Source organism: Brachyistius frenatus, unplaced genomic scaffold (assembly GCF_029030835.1).
Source record: "Brachyistius frenatus isolate BFR_SWC_R1_liver_20210118 unplaced genomic scaffold, ASM2903083v1 Contig_70, whole genome shotgun sequence".
NCBI classification, from domain to species: Eukaryota; Metazoa; Chordata; class Actinopteri; family Embiotocidae; genus Brachyistius; species Brachyistius frenatus.
The window spans coordinates 203,564-224,470 of NW_027210669.1; the positions used below are offsets into that span (position 1 = coordinate 203,564).

The window sequence follows — 20,907 nt, forward strand, 5'->3', positions numbered from 1 at the left end:
GATGGCCCATTTTGTTAGGAAATAGGTGTCTCATGTAAAGTACTGGAATATTAGCCTACATCATTGACATTTCAACACGAAGCCTCTAGTTTATGTTCCTCATTGAATATATAGAAACTGATCACATAATTCAGGTAGGATATAAAATACTGATCTGAAAAATAACTAGTGGAGAAGAAAGTACAACATTTCCCTCCTAAATGTTGTGGAGCTGAAGTATAAAGTATGATCAGATGGAAGTAGTCAAGTAAAGCACATCTAAATTGAACTTAGCACTTCAGTAAATGTCGCTACTTAGTTACTTTCCACTGAATACAGTTCAGTTTCTTGAATCTCTCAAATTCATGGTCAAGATGGTTTTCCCTCCTCCTTCCCTTTCTTCCTTCCCTCCTTTCCTCCACCCTTCTCTCCTGGCCAACATGCCTCCTCGGTGCCTCACAGGAAAAAAAAACAAAAAAAAATCAACCTTCACTGACTCCGCCCTTCAAACGTCGGATGTGGTTGCGAGAAAAAGAAGAAAAAAAAAAGGCCAGCAACAATGTGACAGACAACACAGCCCCTCCGCTTCGCTCCGCTCCGCTCAGCGTAGTAGTGGATATCTTCACAGGGAACAGAAGCGAGCCAAAGCGAGCCGCATGCTCGCTGTGCAACAAGGCGGACGGGAGGAAAATGAACCGCCGGACAGCAGCAGCAGCAGTATCATCATCATCATCATCATCATCCAGAGAGGACCGACACATTATTTAGGTAAGGCTTTGTTCGCTTTCCATTCAGATCTGCATTTGCAAATTCAGAGCGCTTTGTGCAGGACGTGGAGCAGCACTAGGGGAGGATGTGCAGGCACGATGTTTGGTTTCAAACGATTCAATATTCAGGATTAGACTAGATCAAACATGAACATGTAGCATGAACCGCTTTGCATCCGCTACTTCACCGGGTAATCACCGGAGGACGCTTATTTAAACTGCAGCTCATTCAGTCACCACGCGGCTCTTTAAAAAAAAAAAAAAAAAAACGGGTTTAATTATCAGGACCGTTGACAGACGCAGCGGAGTTCACGGTTAATCAATCAGTGACGCTCCTCATTGATTATGTTTTTTCTGCACAATAAAGATACTGAGTTCATTCACAGCTCGGTGTGAAGCCAGGCCTGCACATTGCTCCACAACTTGAGAAGCTGCAGAGGTTTATTGTTCCCCTGGCACTCCGTTATAATGAAACCTCTTGATGCACATGGTGTGGAGCTCCACGCACAACAGGACACCCCGTGGAAGACGAAATCATACTATGACATTGTAACGTGTCCTTTTTAACCGACTGATTATTAGAGACACCATGTGTATTTCCATAATGTTATATTGTACATATAAGGGAAATTGCAGTTTCACTTATGCTTGAAACTACCTGCTCCTGTTCCTCTGAAGAAGTTAATTTAAGCAGCAGTAGTGTTGTAGTGCTTGACAAGCTTCTTTTTCAAATGTGCTTCTTCCGCCATCAATACACTTTCACAGGCCGTCCAGACTCACAACTGTGGCAGGCGTTTGTTTGCCACAATTTAATTAGCAACAAGCAGATAACATCTCTGTTTTCAGGCCCCAAGTACTTTAAATGAAACAAACACATGCTGTGTTCCTAATCGCCTTCACATGATTGAGAGCAGCAAATGCATTTGAAAGCAGAAGAAATCACCCAAGTGTCAACAGCAATTGAGCTTTTTGTTTTTATGTGTAGGGTGGGTTCTTCTTTCAAGTGCTTTGACTTGTCTGATATCAGGAAGTGGAAAGTTTATCAGTCTTTGCTGCCAGGGCTTCTCTGAATGGCACTGAAACACACCATTACCTTCAAGATCAGCAGCAGACCTAAGGATTAGTCTGAAAGTCATTGCAAAAAGAATACACACACACACACACACACACACACACACACACACACACACACACACACACACACACACACACACACACACACTTCACTGTAGTCCACTGGAATCAAAGGCACCAGTCTGTTCTTTGTGTTTCCCTCTCTGTGCAGCATAAACAACACGGGGGAGAAAATTCAAAGCTTCTCTCCAGGTTGTAGTGACATTGCGTCAGAAAAGTTTTATTTTGTTTGTGTTTGTGTGCGGCTCCTGAATAATTATATGCACTTCGGTTTTCAAAATTTTCGGGAGGTTATGACAAGGACAAAAGTTGAATTGAGTGGACAGTGTTTTTTATACGTGAACTAAAAATGTTGCTACCCCCCTCAGGCTACGCATTATGAATGTGCTATTGGGCACCTGATAAAATCATATATTCACCACTGAAAAGATTGTGATGTCTGCTTGAATGCTCTCACACGCAACTGTCTGATTACTGTTTCGCACTGGCTAGCACCTCTTTGTCTCTGCAGCTGGATATTTATTGTGTGAAATGGGCCGCCCTCCCTCTGCGTCTACAGACCGAGTACAGGTGTGCAGGAAAACTGCTTTTATTGGAACACGCTAACAACGTTCCTCGATTATTCTACCATGGCAGACCACAGTGTTGCAGACCTGAAGCCATTTTCCACACAGATGTGTGCTGTTTTTTTTTTTTTTTTGTAGTTCTTCACCAGCCACATTTCTGCCTGGCAGGTTGGTAGTTTGCAGCATTGTGACACAAGGATACAGGAATAAAAGAGGAAGAGAGATTGTCTGCCCACTGACATTTTTTTTGGAACACAAAACATCTTTATATATTAGAAAATAACACGATATAGCAGACAAAACCCATTATTCCCTAAAGTTATATGAACAGAAGAAATGCACAATGAAAGAAAGGACTGCAGCCCATTCAGGATCCAAACGTTGTCCAGAAATCAGCAAGTAATTCATATTGCTTTTCAGCATAGTGAGCATTGCGCTTGATAAGATAACTCTTCTTCAGTTGTTCTTCTCCCTTCTAACCTCTGATTATTGTGGAATTGACACACACAGCGGCGCATGTGGACACGCGGCTGCAGCCGGCTGAGAAGGGGTAAACAAGGATAAATTAAAGCAACGATCAGGGTGTAACAGTTGTGGGAAAACAGTGTGAGAATTGTCATTCACACTGCAAACAAACACCTCAGTTTTAGAAAGGGATATTTTGAGGTTGATTTGTGTTGTTTTTTGTTTTTTTTTAAGTCACAGAACAGCAGTGAGAAAATGCTGCTCTAAAAATACTAGTTAATAAAATGCATAATTGCAGTCAGTGATGACCCAATAACAGAGTTAAACTCAAAGATTGACTACTCTCATTAGCATCAGATGAGAGGAAGGCTGAGAGGGGAAGTGATTCATGTGGAAGAGTGTGGTGAAGAGACATTCTTGATCAGATAGTGTTTAACATCAACCTCAGTAAGTTATACTCAACACATCATTAAACTAATGTTAAACAGGGTCAATATTTTAGTGGTGCCATGTTAGTGTTCAGGGTGTCTGTGTGCGAGTGACCGATTGACATCACAGCATTTGGAGGGAAAATAGAAAATGGTCAGAAAAAGTAGTGGTTAAGCTTCAGGGATGTATTTCTTGTGTCTGCATCACACTGTAAAGAGATACAGGCTTGTTGTCTCTGAGAGACAGATGTGCAGCAGTCGATCTGTTCACCAGCAGTGCAGTGAAGCACCTTTTTAATATTGCACCACTGCGGCCTTGAAGCCGCTCAGAACAAAGTCACATTGATTTAAGTATAAAATGATACCGCAGATTGTCACAGTGAGGTGAAAAATGGCCACCTTAAAATTAGTTTTTTGAATTGAATGATTTTTTTTTTTTCAGTCCGTTATTATTGGTTTAAAAGAGTTTGTATTACATCAGCAGTTTGTGTTCCTCTCCTTTAAAGTTGATTTGGAGTCCTTGTTAGCAAACAGTTGCCTATTTACCCATCCGGACGTTTTGGAGCAATTCATTTGGAGACATTTTTATCGTCACTTGGTGAGAATTTATCTCAGTTTTTGGTCTCTACCAACTTCTGGAAATATCTGCCTGTTTAGCTCCTAAATGATCCACTGTGTTTACAAGTTACGGTGTCTTTACACTGTGTGACAACAAAAGCAATCCTGCAGGTTTATTGTGTGTCACATTGTGTGAGATAGGTCTGATTGAAATCTTGGTGTCAACTATGTCAGACTGTCAGTCCAAATCTGTTTTTTGTCATATCCAGATTGTGTTCGGATGAATTTTTGAAAGTCTGGACAGTAAAAATACACGAAAAATAAAAATGTTTGCAAACCAGATTTTTGAAATAGGATTCCAAACAGATTTCTACACACACGTCTTGGTCCGGTTGCTCTGATCCGATTTCTCAAGTCGTTCACAATGTGACGGAGTGAGCAGAGTTCATGCTACCACTAACAGAGTGGATTAGAGGGTGTAGATTTTGTTGCTATGGAGGAGAAGAACAACGGTATGTTGACAGACGCCCAAATAAATGATCTGCTGGCTTTATTTCTGTGTTGGAAAGCCCAGACAACAGTGATGTGTACGTCGTTACTACGGCAACCCAAGCAGATAGGTTGATGATGTATGACGAGGTAAATCTGATGGACTCACTTGCAAATAATAGTGCGAACAGTCTGTCCTTTCTTAAACAAATCTGATTTTCCTTCAGTCTGAACAAAGCCATAGGCACGGCAGACTGTAGGACTGTGTTGGCAAGAATCTGTCTATACAGCAGTTAGACTATATTGTGATAAATTGCAAAAAAAAACAAACAAACATATATATATTTTTTTTTAGGAAGTGTCGTGGTACAGCTACTTCCTGTCTCAGTTTATGTTGTTCTGTTGGAATGGACAAGTCAAATGACTGAAGATGGATGACAACACTGCCAACTAGTGGTTGGGAGTTTAAAAGCAACACAAAATTAACCTCTGTCTGTCGCAAATCTTTGCATGTAAACAATTAAAAATCCACAGTGTTTTTGAGAACCAAGACAGTTTCACAAAACATATTTCTGTGACGCACCTGCGTAAGATTGTGCGATAAAGACATGGTGAATCGTATCGCTATGACGTAAATATAAAAAAAGAATATGAGCTGAGGGACCTCATCACCTTGCACTTATACATCATTCTGACTGTTTTCTTATGTCACTTTATGTTTGATCTGGTTCGTACATGTGGGTTGTAGCTTCAGTCCCACTGCCAGAACTTGTTCTTAAATTTCTTTGATCATCAAAGCACCAAGTCGGCCATCGGTGGAGTATCACAGTTACGCATGTTTCACTGTTTTTGAGTTACAACCACAGATTTTTAGCACCTTTCTTTCATGATTGTAAACTTCCATCTCAGACAGCCCGAAATCAATCAGTGTAGAGGCGCCTTTAGTCTCTTACTGTGCTGATCTTGTAGAGTACGGTGGGTTGTTTGGGCTTCTTTTTACCGCCTGTGGTCAAAATCAGCTGAATGAAAGCGGTAAGTGAACCAAAACGGTAAAGTTGCAGGATAAATGATTTCTCGAGTATCAATAAAGTTTGAATGAATAAAACTCACTCTAAAGCCCTGTAAAACTGAACGTTGCAGATCACTGTGAGCAATCACTTTCACGTCGTTGTTTGATCCAGTTATTGTATAAATAACAATTTCAGACACTTCAAACATAAAAATTTGGATTTTCTGTGAATCTGAATTTAGTGCTGAGTATCCTATGACTTATAAAATAACAAAGGCTAAACTTTTGAGTCGATCTGTCGGCTTCTTTTCATTAGTTAATCCTAAAAATGCTCCCATAATTTCAGCGTTGGCCACAGCCTCAGGTAGAGTTTCCTTTTTATCTGTTCCTGACTGTACATGTTGAGATCCAGCACAGAGGAGTGGAGGGACTGTATGGGCAGGGTGCTCCGGGAAGGTGGAGGTGTAATTTCAGATGCGTTCTAACCGACCAGAACAGCAGTTATCTGAGCTCAGCCTTCAAAAGCAGGAGCGCTGGATTCATCAAGACCAGCTGTGCCCCTCACTCCTGCCCGGGTGTGCGAGCACTCGGGACAGGGCTCTCCATGAGAAACACATGGACGTCCATTATAATTAGCCGTCTTCACAACACTGTAAACTTCCTGAGAGGAAACGTTGTTTGGGGCACAGTTTTTGTGCGAGTTGTCATATGCCGCTCGGGTTCCTGATGTTGTGTCTTCTTAAAAAGGGACATGGGATGTGTGAGCAGCTTATTGTGGCATAGCTTTCATAGTTGTGCTATAAATCCCTCAGAGGCTTCTAATCTCAGTCTGTGTTTAGAAGCAAGTGTCCAGAGTTCAGACAGATTATAGTGAGGTTAAGCTGTCTGAAAATGGCTGTTGAGTTGTAGATTAGTGGGTTTGTTCTCCAGGCAGTTAAACACCATTTTTTGCCACAAATGCAACAGACTGGGTGCAAAGAACTGATATGATTGAACCCTCTCGGCATCATTTTGAAGCATGAGCATATGTAGTAACCTGTAAGGCTGTAAAATCTGCTCTCTTTGTGTCTGGACTACACTGATAAATGTTGTTGTTGTTTTTACTCTTGGAGTAGGAGCCGTTCCCAAAATGTCATTTCTGTCTTTGTTTCTCGTTTCCTCATCAAAAATGAGAAGGCCATGCCAACTTGGGTGAGTCGAGTCTCAGTTCAGAGACGAACCGAGTTTGAGGGAAACAAGTCTTACAGTCCGGAAGTACAAGTGTCGTTGACGTCCTTTCAGCCATCACAAGGAAGGGGAACGGAGAGTGAGATGAGCTTTAAATGGACTTTCTCTACTTTTTCCCATCAAACAGCCGCCCGCTGTGGGTGTCGGCGCTCCCAGCTGTATTTATGGGCCATAATGTGAAGCTGCATTTCCTTCATAGGACCTTGCCGTTGGCAGCCTGTATTGAAGAGTGCTCTGTGCACCGTGAAAGCCTGTCATCAAGAACCGCTGCCCGGTGTGATTTATCAGAAGAGGATGTGCTTAGAAGGTCACAATGACTCAACTCTTCCCGGGCCCGTGTTTTCATCAGATGTCCTTTCTACTTCAAGTGGAGGCCACTTTTTAAACTAAACATTAGTGTAATTTCCTTTTTTGTGACATTGACTTGGCAAGTGCATTAAGCATAGTGCGGTTAGTTGTAAACTTGTACGTGTGCCGTCTGTTTGGACGTCGAACAGCCAGCGAATGTCTGCTGGATGATGACTTTCCCTTGACCGTTATTCACTTTGAATGAGTCAGAGGCTTGTTCGCTCTACTCTGTGTCAGTGGGGTTGCTTCCAAATGAAACACATCCTCTGCTCTGGTGATTACAAGGTGCATGAGCACCTCATGGTGCTCTGATAGAAAGGGGCTAATTGACAGTGCAGTGACTTTGTTTGTTATTATGGTTTCTTCGGTCCTCTCTGCAGAATGAAGTCTCATCATGTGAACATAGGTGCAGCATGCAGACCCTCTTGTTCCCTCTATGGTTTAGGAATCCGGTGTGAGTTTTCTACAACAGATGGACAGTGACAGGTGTGTGTGAGAGACTTCCGCCTCCCTGCACCACTTGGCCATTACTGAGTGTAGCTGCTTCTTCAGAGCAAGATTAATGAGTTTCTAAGCACGCCTTTGCAAAAATAGACATTTTTTTCTCTGCCGATATAATCAGTGCTGTAGCTGAAGGGGGATAGAAGGGGAAGGACAGGCCTAATCTGCCTCAGCGGGATCTGTCTTTAATGGAGTTAGTGCGTTCTGGTTTGACCTTGCAGGACCTGATATTACAGCAGCATGAAGCCATCCCTCAAGAGTCCAATGCTGTTACCACCAAGAGAGAATCGGGATGAAAGAAGTCTTGCTTGTTTTTCTTTGATAATTTCACAGGATGATGGACATGGTTTGATCTTTCTTTTGGTTTCATGAGTCTCTGTATGTATCCATAAAGGGAGACAGACATCTTAGTTTTTACATATAAATATACATATTTCCTCATTTTCCATGGAGGCAGTGTAGCCTAAAGGCATGGAAAATTGAGTGATGCTCTTTGTTGAAAATCAGATTTTCTTTTTTTTAAAGTTAAACCACTGAGTTACTTTTGAAGCTGCACTGCTGTCAAACATCAGATAAGATAAAGCTAACTGTGAAAATTCTTGCTTCAATCAAAAGGTTTCCTCAAAACAAACTTAAAGTTGCCCTAACCAACAGTCATATGTTGCTAATAAGTGAAATTACTCCGTGTAATATGAAAGAGATCTCTCGTAGTGTTGATCTCCTTGGCTCTATGTAGCCTTCTAGCATCTTTCCCCTCACTTTTGTCAGTTTTATGGCCCTCAACAGTGCTGTATGTGTTTATTCTGATGACCCTAATTAATCACATTTTCAGACATGACCTGAGCTGTTTTTTTTGCCTTGCAGCTAAAGCGCCAGACATTTCCTTCAGTTGGTGGTCATGAAAACAAAGCTAAGAGGGAAGTGATTATTATACTTGCTTTCACCATAATCACTGTAGGTAAAGCACGGGGGTATTAATGGTAACTCCATTAAGTGTCCCAATAAGCCATGATAGTGAACCAATCAGCACAAAAGCAGCACCTCCTCTAAGTAGAATGCAGCTGTCATTAATACGCCTGTGCTTTTTCTACAACGACAAGTTAAAATGTGAAAAAGGTCTTTGTCTCCTGGATGTGTAATAACGCAACTGTTTGCCAAGAAGTTCATCCTGACAACTTTTAAGGGGTTAGTATGTCAGTGTGTTAAAGTTTGTTGTGCTGCCAAACAAAATCAGATGTTTTGATGATGCCCGTTCTACCAGTTGGAATTCAACAAATGAACTCGGATATGTCAACATTGTGATTTTTTTTTTTTTTAGAAAAGAGCTTGACCAAGAAACCAACCAAGCAAATGTATAAACTCACTGGAGATATGTACGTTGTATGTGCTTGTGTATATAAACTTTATATCAGCCAAAGTTACAAGAAATGCCAAGATATTTGCAGCATTTAAAGTGTGTCCCCATTGCGCATATTGTAGTTTTAGTTCATTTTTAACTGTAAAAAGTCCCTCTGAGCACTCAGAGTTCACTAGGCGAATTATGGACATAGTGATCCGTTAATGGACAACAAATGAACTTGTGCGCTGTAATCTGTCATTCAGTGTTGATTACTCTTGATCTTTTTTTTTTTTTTTTTAATGACTGAGGTAATCAGTCTATAAACTGTGCCAAAACTGAATCACAGTGAATCACAAACACCGTTGGCATATTTGGATTGCTCACTTTGTCTGAAATATGGTTCACAACCCAAAACCTTTCAGTTCACTGCCGTAGAGGACAAAGAAAACCAGCAAATATGTACATTTCAGAGTGCAGAACCAGTCAGTCTTAAGTATATTTGATACAAAAGTGACCCAAATGATAACTCCATGATCAAAATTGTTGCTAGGTATTATTTTTTCTGTCAGCTGTGATCTAGTTTAGACTTTTTTCGTGGGACATTAGCTCACACGGACAGATGTGCTGCAGGTGGTGCTGCTTTGTGACTTGTCATCTATTAATATGATGACTACAGTCTTATCTGTGTCATATGAGGAAACTGCTTAAGTTTACCTTCTATGATGAATAAGGTCTCTATAGTTCCACTGTTGAAAGCCATCCCATCCCACTAGTGGAGCGTAACACTTGTGCTGACATGCATTACATGCAAGTCCCTGCAAGTTGTAGGCAGGCCACACCAGGCATGCGTTACTTTTTTAAGTGGTCTGCGGTGTCTCCTTTTAGCCTCCAGAAGAGGCTGAAATTTAAACCCCTGTTTCATTGTATTTGTAGCCATGTGTGCTATACTTGAGTTTTCAAAGCTGATCTGGGCTCGGCTGTGCATTTGTATGCGTGCAGTCATGCGATTGCATGCTCCAGTATGATGTGATTGGCAGGCAGTTGGATGGCAGGAATGAGCTGTATTGCCTGCAGTGTATTCTCAGCTCCACATGCCAGGTGCCAGTGGTGAGGAGCTGGTTGATCTGCTGCTGGTACTAAGTCACATTTCCAAACAAAGACTGGCAGGCATAGCGATAGTAAAGTAACCACGCATTTTTGCTCACACAGAGATGCAACAGTGGATGCAATATTAATCCTATTCTGTGCGTGGGTACAGTATAACGTTAAAATGAATGACTTTAGAGCAAACACACATAGACATCGTTAGCGAGGCGATGTCTGCATGCACAGCATCACGGCTGAATGTAGGTCACAGAGGAAGGCAGATGTGGGGGAAGGAGAGAAGGTGAGCAGGGGAAGTGGAAGTGAAGGGAGGAGGATGCCTTTCATTATGTCATGTTGGGGCAGCGGCAGGATTAGGGAAGGATATAGATGGAGGTTTTAACCCCGCAAATTTAAGCTTTTGCCCTTAAGTAAAGAGTCATATTTCTTCCATCCATTAGAGAAGATACTGTATGGAGACAAAGATGCTCGTATCATCTTGATCCTCCTTCCTGATCTATTTATTCAGCACAAAAATAGTTTTTTTTTTTTTTTTTAAAAAATTTTTTAGCTTTTAAGTGTCCAGTTTTCACTTGCTCATGTATATGGGTATATATAGCTTTTAGTCTGTTGGCTGCTCCTAACAGCTGCCCTTTGAGGTTTGCAGATGTGATGAAGTGCAGTGGACCCTTTGGAGAGCTCAGATATAATTACACAGGGTGAAGTCCGCTGTACCACATGGTAATAACCTCGTTGCTTCCTGAGGCTAAAGCAGGGTGGACGTGTAGCAGTGGGTTCATAAAGTGTAGAAAGAGAATTCATTTAGTCGGTGCATATGCTCTTTCTTTGAGCTCAATTTTCTCCTTTGAGTTCACAAATTCAAGTGACTTCTGACGTCTTTGTTCTCGTTTGCAGTGACTCGTGGTTTTTTTGTTTTGTTTGATCTGCAACCACACGTTTCCATCTCTGGATTGGATGAGAAGATAACGAATATTTTGTTCGGTAAATTCATATTATGCATTGTACTGGCCAAGTTGGAACAGTTCATACAACAGCGGTTCCAGAAATGGTTCCAAGATTAATAGCTGTGAACTACATTTGGCTCAATGACAATTGCAACTGGAATACTACTTGTGAAAAATGATTAATAGGATCAAATTACATTAATTAATGTCTGCATCTGACTGCCCCTTTCAGATGTAACTCCAAAAGTGCAGGGGATATATCAAATTTGGTTTTATGACGTGACTATTTCTTGTTTTAGAAGGATGTTTAGAAGATGGCTAATTTCCATCTGTGTGATCTCCGGCTCATAGCAGTTCACATGGTGTGATTTAACACCGGGGAGCTTCTTCACAACTTTGCACCTTCTCTTCTCACTTTGGGATTAATTTACGATCTCTTCAGTGCATACAACAGGTATACATCCTCCCACTAGAATAATAATTTATTCAATCCCCATCCTGAAAAAGTTAAAGTTGGATTTTGCTAATCTGAAGGGTATTGAAGTGGGAGCTCTGAAATGCAGATTAGCTTGTTAGGAATTGCACAAAAACAATATGATCCTCAACGTTGTGCTAAATTATGTGAATAAACAATGAATTGGTTTGCTGTCAGTGTCTCAACTTCTTTACATTTGAGTTCAGGCTACTTAAACATAATGTACTCTATGGCAAAGGGAGCTTTGGGTTTAGTATGCCTGAAATTAACTAAGTGTAAAGATTGAAGTGTTTATACCTGTTAGAACAGTCAAAGGCAGAATGAAAAGCCTTCCGTCATAGTTTCTTGGTTCCTCTGTGATTTCCCTTCAACAAGGCATTCAAACTGCAACTCTATGGCTATGACTGGCTGCCATTTATTTTTAATGGATCGTCCAAACAGCGTGATAATAGTTTGATAGTCGGCCTGGTCGTTCCAGCAGTTTGTGAACGGTGGCCGCTCCCTGTCCCGATCCAAGCTCTGGAAGATTGTTGGGGAGCCACTGTTTAGACGCTGTCAGATGCTCCAACAAGCACTTCAGTTTAAGAGCCGGTTTCTGGTTTCTCAGAACCGGCTCTTAAGACTCGCTGTCCGACCATGTTAGAAGTCAAATGTTTTTAAAGTCGTTCCCACTAGGCACACTGTTAGGTGGAGTGAAATCCAGCTGTTATAGAGGGTTGATAGTGTTGCACTGGGTGGTACACACCAAAAGTGCCACAACAGAGGAGTACAATGGCTCGCCCGCTCTCGCCTCACCTAGAGCTGGCCAATCACAACATCGAGTGGGCGTGAATGTCGTAAAGTCAGAGATGATGACCGACAGACACCACCGACCTGCTGTTAGAAAAGTGTAGGGGAAGGACCATCTGACAGAGCAAAAATCCACCTTAAAGCATACTTGTGTTAACCCCCCAAAAAACTCTACTCAAGCTCAAGTGCATAAATAACTGCAGGTCCCAGTTGTGAAGGTCCATACACCCACCCGGCACCCACTTCTGTTTCAGACTACATCCTCTTTCTAGCAGCCTCCTTCACGTAATACCTTCCTGGAAAATCTATTTCCTTCCCTATATGGAGCACACACTGGATTTGCATTTATATCATGTTCTGTTCACATAATCCTGAGAGACTTGGACTGGAATTTCAGACACGTTCACAAATGAATCCCGAAGTCTAAAATGTCTCTGCTGACCACACTCTTGGATCCGTTAGTCCCACGAATGCTAAGCAAACTATGTCGTGTTGCCTCTTTTAACCTGGTGTATTAGTTTATATGTGCTGTTTGACTTGCTGCTAGGTGAATATTAAAGGAATACAGCTTTTTTAAATTTTTTAAATTTATTTATTTTTACAACTCCACTCCTGAGGGCTCAATATTTCATGAGGAACAAGCCCTTTGGTCTGTGTTTTAGTTGAGAAAATGTGCACACTTCTATTGCAATGCAGTGTGCAGAATAGAGGGACATCGAGTTCTGTTGCAGAACCAGCGTGTGATGTCTTTTTCTGTTGTTGTAAATTCCACAGGCATTCACTCGTCTCTTTACAACACTGTTTTCATTGCTTCCTCTTTGTCTTGCGATGGCTGTATTAAACACCACAGATTAATCTATATTAGACTCAGACTCTACCCACTCATCATGAATTCATATCTATCTCCTGCTTAAATACAAGCAAGAATGAGGAATATGTTCCTGTGAGCCATCCTCAGCATTTACTTTGTATTTTTCTGTGAATTTTACATAGGCATTACTTTCCCATGCCAAAGCCTCAGCCTTTACACAGACCTCCATTACCTTTTATATAAGACATTTTTCAAGGTGGCTGTGATTAAAGTATTCATAACATGGCCCCTCCACATCGGTTCCTCAGCAGGGTGTAGTAAAGTGGATTTTCTGTGAGATGGTGTGTGGCTGTATTCCCTCAAGGCCTGTACTTACCTGGCAGTCAAATAGTGGCTTGAGTTCAGTACACTGATAATATTACAGTGGGCTGCAGCGGGGTCTGCTGGGTCTTAAGGAACATGGTTGTATTGGGAAAAAAAAGAAGAAAACTTTAGATATATGTACTGTCTATATTTTACAGTTTTTTCATTTCTGTTGTGGAGAAGTTTTGCAGTGTTTGGCTTCCCTATAGAGATTCAGTGTCGGTATGATGTAGAAATAGGCATTTTGAGCAAGAATTGTATGTATATATGTATGTTTACGTTCGGCATTTTTGTATTCTCAGGGAAGTATTTGTCCATTCAACACCACCACCACCAACAAACACCACACACTAAGAGAGAGACTAATTTATGCTGTAAAATTGGGTGAACCAAATATCAAACTATGAAAACCTTCGTCTTTGACCGAACTGATGGGACACGCGTATTTAGCTATTATCTTTAAGATCACTGATTGTTGATTGCTTCACTCTGAAACTGCAGTGCGTAGTTGTGGTGGACTTATAACACGCTAGCTTTACATGGCACAGTATACCCATTTAAGCGATAAGGGGAAAAAGATTGTTAATCCAAGGTGTAAATACACACAGAACACATTGCGATCAGAGTGGGATTGTATCAGCCATCACGTTTAGAGGTGGTTTAGGTATGAACACAGTCTGTAAAACGTCACCACATTCTCAATGAAAGAACATCAGTCCAGATGTCAGTATTCAAAGATAACATATTCACTTTAATCGCATGTTCATAAGGTAGCAAAGTAATTTTGTTTCAAGTAATAAATGTTGAAATAAATTTACCTTTGTCTGTAGTTGTTATGTATGCTGACAGAGAAATTGACAGGGGTATGTAAGATTATTTAATTACTTGCTAATTGAGTGTCTTAAAGGATAAACATTTAGATCAGAAAAACATTAAATTGAAAATAAACACAACATTTCCACCTACACTTACTGACGTGAAGGTGGTTTGGTGCCACTGTTATTTCCTGTACGCTACTTATTTTATGTTGCTGAATGAAATGATAATGCACAAGACAAATAGCATGCAAATACATGCTTTACATTTATGGCCTCATGCTCACAGATGGCGTATTTTTACCTTATTGACTCATTGTGGTTTCTTCTCTGTCCTGCTCCAAATTAGCCTGCATTTGCATTCTTTGTCTTTTTCTTGTGTTATTATCAAATCAATATCCTCCACCAAAGAATGATTTAGGCTCCTAATTTTAACCACTATGTAAGCTATAAAACAAAAAATAATCTGGATAAACAGGTATTTATTCACTTGTTCAACCACGAGTTGTGTTTTTATTTTTGCAGGCTTTACAACATTCTTTCTGTTTCAGTATAAGCACTATAGAATCATTGACCATGTTGCTCATGTTAAATGCTGAAAACGGAGATAATTTTGCTCATATTTAAAGTTGTGTGATGAATTAGTAGTATAACTACTGTAAACTGCCGCGGGCCAATGGTCGTGCATATTGATGCTGTTCTGATGGTGTTGGTGAAACTGCGCCCCCGTTCTTTTCACTTCCACATCCAATGAATGGTTGAGCAGGCACAAGTATCAGTCTGTCAACAAGTGATTCATAGTGTATCTATGTCCATTGGAGGCCAACAGTAGAAATGGAAATGAGGCCTGTACATGTGAGCCCAGTTCCTCCATAGTTGGGATTTATAAAACAGAACCATGCGTGTGTGAAGCTTTATAAATCTCTCCAAAGGAATGCATATGCAAATGTCTGTCTTTGTGCTTTCAGACAGTTTTAGTCATTAATCCCCTGGTGTGAAAACCTCGTTCCAAGACAAGCAGCCCTTGAAATGCTAATTTTGCCCAAACTAGGCAACTATTACTATACTTGCCAAATAGCCGCTGTAAATAATACAATTGAAAGTACAGGCACCATCAACACACATCACACCTTGCAGCTGACATGGCAACATATAGCCTGGCACACACAACAGCAGAAGCATTAAATCACTCCGAAAGATACACAGGCAACAAAAGGAAAGCAACACAAAAACCAGCACGCCTACTGGAGGCACCTGCATAACGGCCCTGGCATAGCTGCTCTGGCATCGCAGCCAAATTACAACACACATTCGGCAGAAGCAGAAACATCCATCCATCCATCCATCCATCCATCCATCCAGTGTTTGTACTCGCTTTCTGATTTGCCAAAACCTGCATAAAATCCAACTGCATCCCCTTTAAAAAGAAAACAAGGCCAATAAACTGTAATGGCCAACAGCAGCCCTAACGAGTGTAACTTTCATCTGATGATTACACAGCCATGAAATTATTTATTGTAATACTTAAATGATTCAGTGGCTTTTGTTGAGGAGAAAATGCCCCAAGACAGGACCTCAGACCGCAATAGTTTCCACAAAGATTAATTGAACTCCCTGACCTTTCTGTCATTTCCTGAAAGGTGCTTAAGAGTGCAATACTGTCACGGTTTATTCATGCAAAATATGTGCAGGTGCTTCTGATTTTCACTGTTCGAAAATACTGTTTTCAATCTCGGAAACATTTCATTTTGATATTCTGTACACTGCTGATATTACATTCACATTAAACTGAAGGCTGTTACATTATAGGTGGATAAAAACAACCTTCTAAATTTGACTTCAGAATCATTAAATCATTTTTTTTTTTAAAGTATTTTTATAAATGTACTCAAAAATACATCATGCTCGTTCAGCATTATTATTAGCTTCCTTATTTAGAGTTTGAAAAGAAGATCGATAGTACTAAGACAGCTGCATGGTAAAAATAAGAAGCTACAGCTGTTAGCTTAGCGTAAAGACTAAAAAGGGGGGAAACAACTAGCATGCAAAAGTAATAAAATCTGACTACCAATAACTATTTACAGTATTCGTAATTTGTTTATTCCGTACAAAAAACAAAAAGTAAAATCACTGGTTTTTGTGGGGAGGGTTGTATGATGAAGTATTTCTCAGCCCAGAGCCAATTGTCTACTCTTTGATAACTGATCAATTTTCCAGCACTGACATTGAAAAAATGCTGAGCATAGGTCAATTTCAGCCTCTCTAATGTGAGAATTTGTGTCTTTTCTTTGTCAGTAAACTGATTATCTCGATGGATTTTGGACCGTTGATTTTCACTTTTCACTGTCAACTGGGAACAGTTGCTTAAAAGACTCATTTCCGCTTTAGTCTTTGCTACCTGCAGCATTTCTGCATTTGGTGGTGTTCCTTAATTATGTGCAGCACAAGTGCAGTCAAATCAGTGAAGACATTTTCAGTTATTTGCATGTGTTCTTTAGTTACAAACATTGAACTATTCTCCCCTTCCTCATTACAAAACCTGCTGCTCTTCCTACATCATTTCTTCACATTGAATTTCGGTTTTATTCTTCATGGGAGCCATGTTTTATATTCCATTATGCTCCTTTTGTTGATGGCAGGCTCGTGCCAAGTCATTTAGTCACCCTTTGCTGTCTGGCAACGTCTCTTTTCCATGTTTCCCGTTTTGTTGTTTTATTTGAGTATCCCTCAAAAGACTAGTTCTGTCCTCCACCCCCGCCTTTCCATCTGTGCCATGCACTTGTGTTGTTTCACCGCAGTTACTGAAGCGCACATCCTGATTGCTACCAGGTGATGCAAACGGCCAAAAACGCACACGTACGCTTGCACGACATGCCTCGGGAAACGCACGCGATCCGCGGTGGAGTTCTGTGGACCAGCGGCTCATATAGATGACATTTGCTTGTTGATAACATGCCATTGCCACTGGGCAGCTGTGTGTTCTCTCCTGGTTGTTGTCTTTGTTATTGTGTGCGTCAGGCCGGCTGTTGTTATTTCCAGGTGTTAAATGGCACATTTTCCACTGAGTAACGTTTGACCTCAGAGTTGGGAGACAAGGCGGGACTGCTACACAGCAGATTACTGCCTGACACCTATCCCAGCCTTAAGGCGCAAGACAGAACACGCTCCAACTTTTCACTCAGTGGTCAGATTGTGTTTGTGCAGATGTGTGTGACTGTCTGTATCAGTTTCCATCCAGTATTTTTTTTCTCCCATACCGTCTCTTCTCCCTCTGGCCCAGTTGCCCCCTGCTGTTTTCCTCCTGCTTGACCAGGGTCAGTGGATGAGCTTTGGCCTCCTGTGTGGCCCCTGGACGGGAGGCCTGGAAGTCTGGTTGTCAAGAGAGGGGGAGCGCAGGGGCACCTGAGATCACTTCTGCTGCACTCTGCAGGACTCGGAGGCTAGAGACGGGAAGCTGTAATTAGGACTAGAAGAGGCTTAAAACTCAGGAACTTTTTTTTCCTGCTTCATTCTGCCACTCTCCGTCTCGCTCAAGAGAAATGCTCCCACATTAAGAGACCAAAACTCATAATTATGTGTGGCTGAGAGGATTGTATTCCTCTGATGTGAGGCAATTTAATGCCTCATTTATTCACCTTCATTGCAGTGTATTTCACTCTGTAATCCATCAGTGAGCCGAAGGTTTTGTACACCAGAGTATTATCAAAGCTGCCACAAAAATAAGCCAGGCTGATAATGAGACTGCTATCTTGTAATTATTGTTTTTTTTTTTAGCTCAGCAATGAAATAAACAAAAGTGTCATGTTGAAGCGCATGCAGGGATGAGTCCAGGTTTTTGATGCAATGTAGCAAGCGGGGTGCATTTCAGTGAGGTGCAGGAACAGTGGCGGTTCCAGTCGTAATATCCAACTATAAAAACAGAAAAAAAAAAAAGACCAGTGAGCAAATCCAAGACCAATTTTGGTTTGATTATCACAAAAGTAATTTAGTTTCCTGCAGCATTTTTACTGGAGAAAGCACATAAAAATAAAGAGTCTCCCTTATAGAATAATAGTATGGTATAATAATATAATATGTAAACAATCATTTGATTATGTTTTTTGGGGAAAAAGTCATAGTTTTAAAAATGCAACAATTTGCTGCTTTTTTCAGTTTTCTGGTTCCTGACTGTTCTTTGGACTAATCGTGTTAAACAATAATGATGATAATAATAATGGACATTTTTCACCGAAAATAAGGAATCAAATTGGTAAAAATATAAAATATATCTCTATGTCTTCAAAGGGGAAGTTTTAATTAAAGTTATAGATATTTAAAATGTCCTTTGTAGCTGCCAAGAAATGCATTATAATGTCTTGTAGATCAAGACTTTATGCAAAACTGTTAAGGAGGAGTGGTTAAGGAAAGTAATACTAATTAATCAGCAATTTCTTTTCAGCTGTTATCCAAAGTTGTGAACATGTTGGGAAAAGTGGAAACAAACCACCTTATCAGTCACCATCAAGCTCTGATGTGTACGGAAAATAATCTCCCTGAGGCTGGACTGAAGTTAGTCAAACACGCCTTTCACCCAACACAGTCTGCATCAAGCTGAAGTTCAATTAAGCTTTAGGATGAACCATAACCAATTTCCAGATGAGACTCTGGAAGGTTTTTGTTTAGGTATTTGATGACTCAAAGTGTATCTGATCTTCCTTGTCCAATGCAACATTTAAACACAGCTGATGTGCGTCAGTCTTTAGTTCTGCAGTTGTGCCTGAATGACACATGGTGGAAGCTGTGAATTTGTTTGCAGACCATTTACCATTTAAAAACAAAAAAAGGTTCTGGCCTTGAACATCTTATGTTTCTCGTGTGGAAAGCAGCTAAGCGCTCCCTTGCAGAAGGTGTTTTCGTGTTGACTCCTCTAATTAGTACCACTGCTTTTCTCAGGTTCCTGTTATATCCTGGCGGACACATGGGCAGGAAGAAATAGAACCATCTGTTCAGGTGAGTGTTTCAAACCTCAGATGCAATAATACATATTTTGTATCCATCCCCCCAGCACTTTAACTCTGAGCTTTCTTTTTACAGGCCCTCCAACTGACCTCCAGGTTAAGTCCTGGCTGTGGGGCTTTGTTGTTGGTGGGCCGGCTGAACAGGCGTGTATGTGAGTGAGAGGTAATGAAGTCCAGTATGAGGCAGTGGCGGAGGCTGGTGCTGGTGGGAATGCTAGCCTGGGTTCTCCTCTTTCTTGCCCTCCTCTCTTACTTCTTGGACGCTCGTGTGGATGAGCCCCTGACCTCTGCTGGCTCTTTACTCTCCCAGCACCCTGACACTCGTCGCCTGGCCTCCATACAGGCCTACCATCAACAGCACGCCATCCTGGGCTCCCGACCTGAACTGCCTTTGCCTTTAACTACAACGTATCCCAGAGACAAGCCGGAGCCTTCCGCCAGCTCTACCAACCCTGAGACCAGCCTGGAGGTGAGTCACAGCCCAAACAGTGCTCCCTACGCTATCTATGGTAGCCAGGAAGCAAGCCGCCAGGACTACCTGGACCCACAGAGCCTGGCTTCCTGGTCCTCCTTTGGAACAGAGAATGTGGGTTCTCACTCAGACCCTGCAGTCCTGAGTCGTGAGAGAGCATCTCAGAACCGGGTCAGCACCACTCGTTACCACGGTGGTGGGGAAGAAGAGGATGATGAGAGGGAAAATGAAGATGATGAACTAGGAAACAGAATGAGGACTACTGCAGAGAGGAGGGTCGACGGTGACTCCTCTGATCTGGAGGAATACTATTTCTCCAAGTCTGCCTCCGTGGTGCAGCGGCTGTGGAGGGGACGAGTGTCCGCCGGCATGCTGAGTCCGCGGCTGCAGCGCGCCATGAAGGACTACGTGAGTGCCAACAAACACCATGTTTCCTACAAGGGGCACCGCAGGGCCACCCAGAGTGCCAAGGAGCTGCTGTGTCAAATGAAAGCACACGCCCAGCTAAGGACAGTGGACGGGTCAGAGCAGCCCTTCTCCTCTCTCGGCTGGGCACGTCTTGTGCCGTCCCTCCCTCTGGAGCAGCTGTACCGAAAGCAGGACCAGAGCAGCTTCAAGACCTGTGCAGTGGTCACCTCCGCCGGCGCCATCCTGCGCTCAGGACTGGGCAAAGAGATCGGTGAGTAGTGAAAACAAAGAATAACACTAGACAGTAATTGAAAGGGTGCAAAACCTTGATAGCATTTGCAACGTTCGACCATAATAAACCAGCCATAGAGCTTCAAACACCATTTTTCTGAATGTCCTGGATGTATGAATGTTTTATCACATTTTATGACAATCTTTCTGTTAAATTATGAGGTATAGATGAGATGTGAACACAGATCTCTGGGTGGTGTGAGTGAAAAGCTTAGGGTGTCCAAAACAAGTGAAAAAGTTTCCGTAGATTCTATTTTTTCTGACTAGTTTTTTATGGCAGTCTAACAGATAGATTTTTCTCATGTATAATTGACCATTGGCTTATCGCTGACACTTAACGGACAGCTCAAGTGGAGATAAGCTCTGGAGATGAAAAAAATTTACACTAAATTTCATGCAAGTCTGAGCATTAGTCTCCGAGCTCCTTTGTTATGGGCCAAACCCTACTCATGTCTTCTTCACTAAATCTTATTACGTTTCAAAGCGCTGCTAACAGAGAACAAGTTGGACTACCATAAATTAACAAATAGTTGCCAAAGCCTTTGTTTGATAACAGCAAGTCTCTCCTGTCGTGGTGATGTCCCACTAGCAGATGTAGACATAACATACAATACTTATCAACTTGTAA

At 41.6% G+C, this 20,907-nt stretch overlaps 1 protein-coding gene across 1 annotated transcript in view; it reads left to right on the forward strand.

Moving 5' to 3' along the window:
- Positions 1–448: 448 nt before the first annotated feature.
- Positions 449–20,907, forward strand: part of LOC138626123 (beta-galactoside alpha-2,6-sialyltransferase 2-like) — a 40,804-nt gene continuing 20,345 nt past the window's right edge. Inside the window, exons 1-3 of the mRNA XM_069707570.1 lie at positions 449–747; positions 19,044–19,100; positions 19,185–20,259. Of these exons, the coding sequence (XP_069563671.1) occupies positions 19,275–20,259 (985 nt within the window). The 5' untranslated portion in view covers positions 449–747; positions 19,044–19,100; positions 19,185–19,274. The remainder of the gene's footprint in view (positions 748–19,043; positions 19,101–19,184; positions 20,260–20,907) is intronic.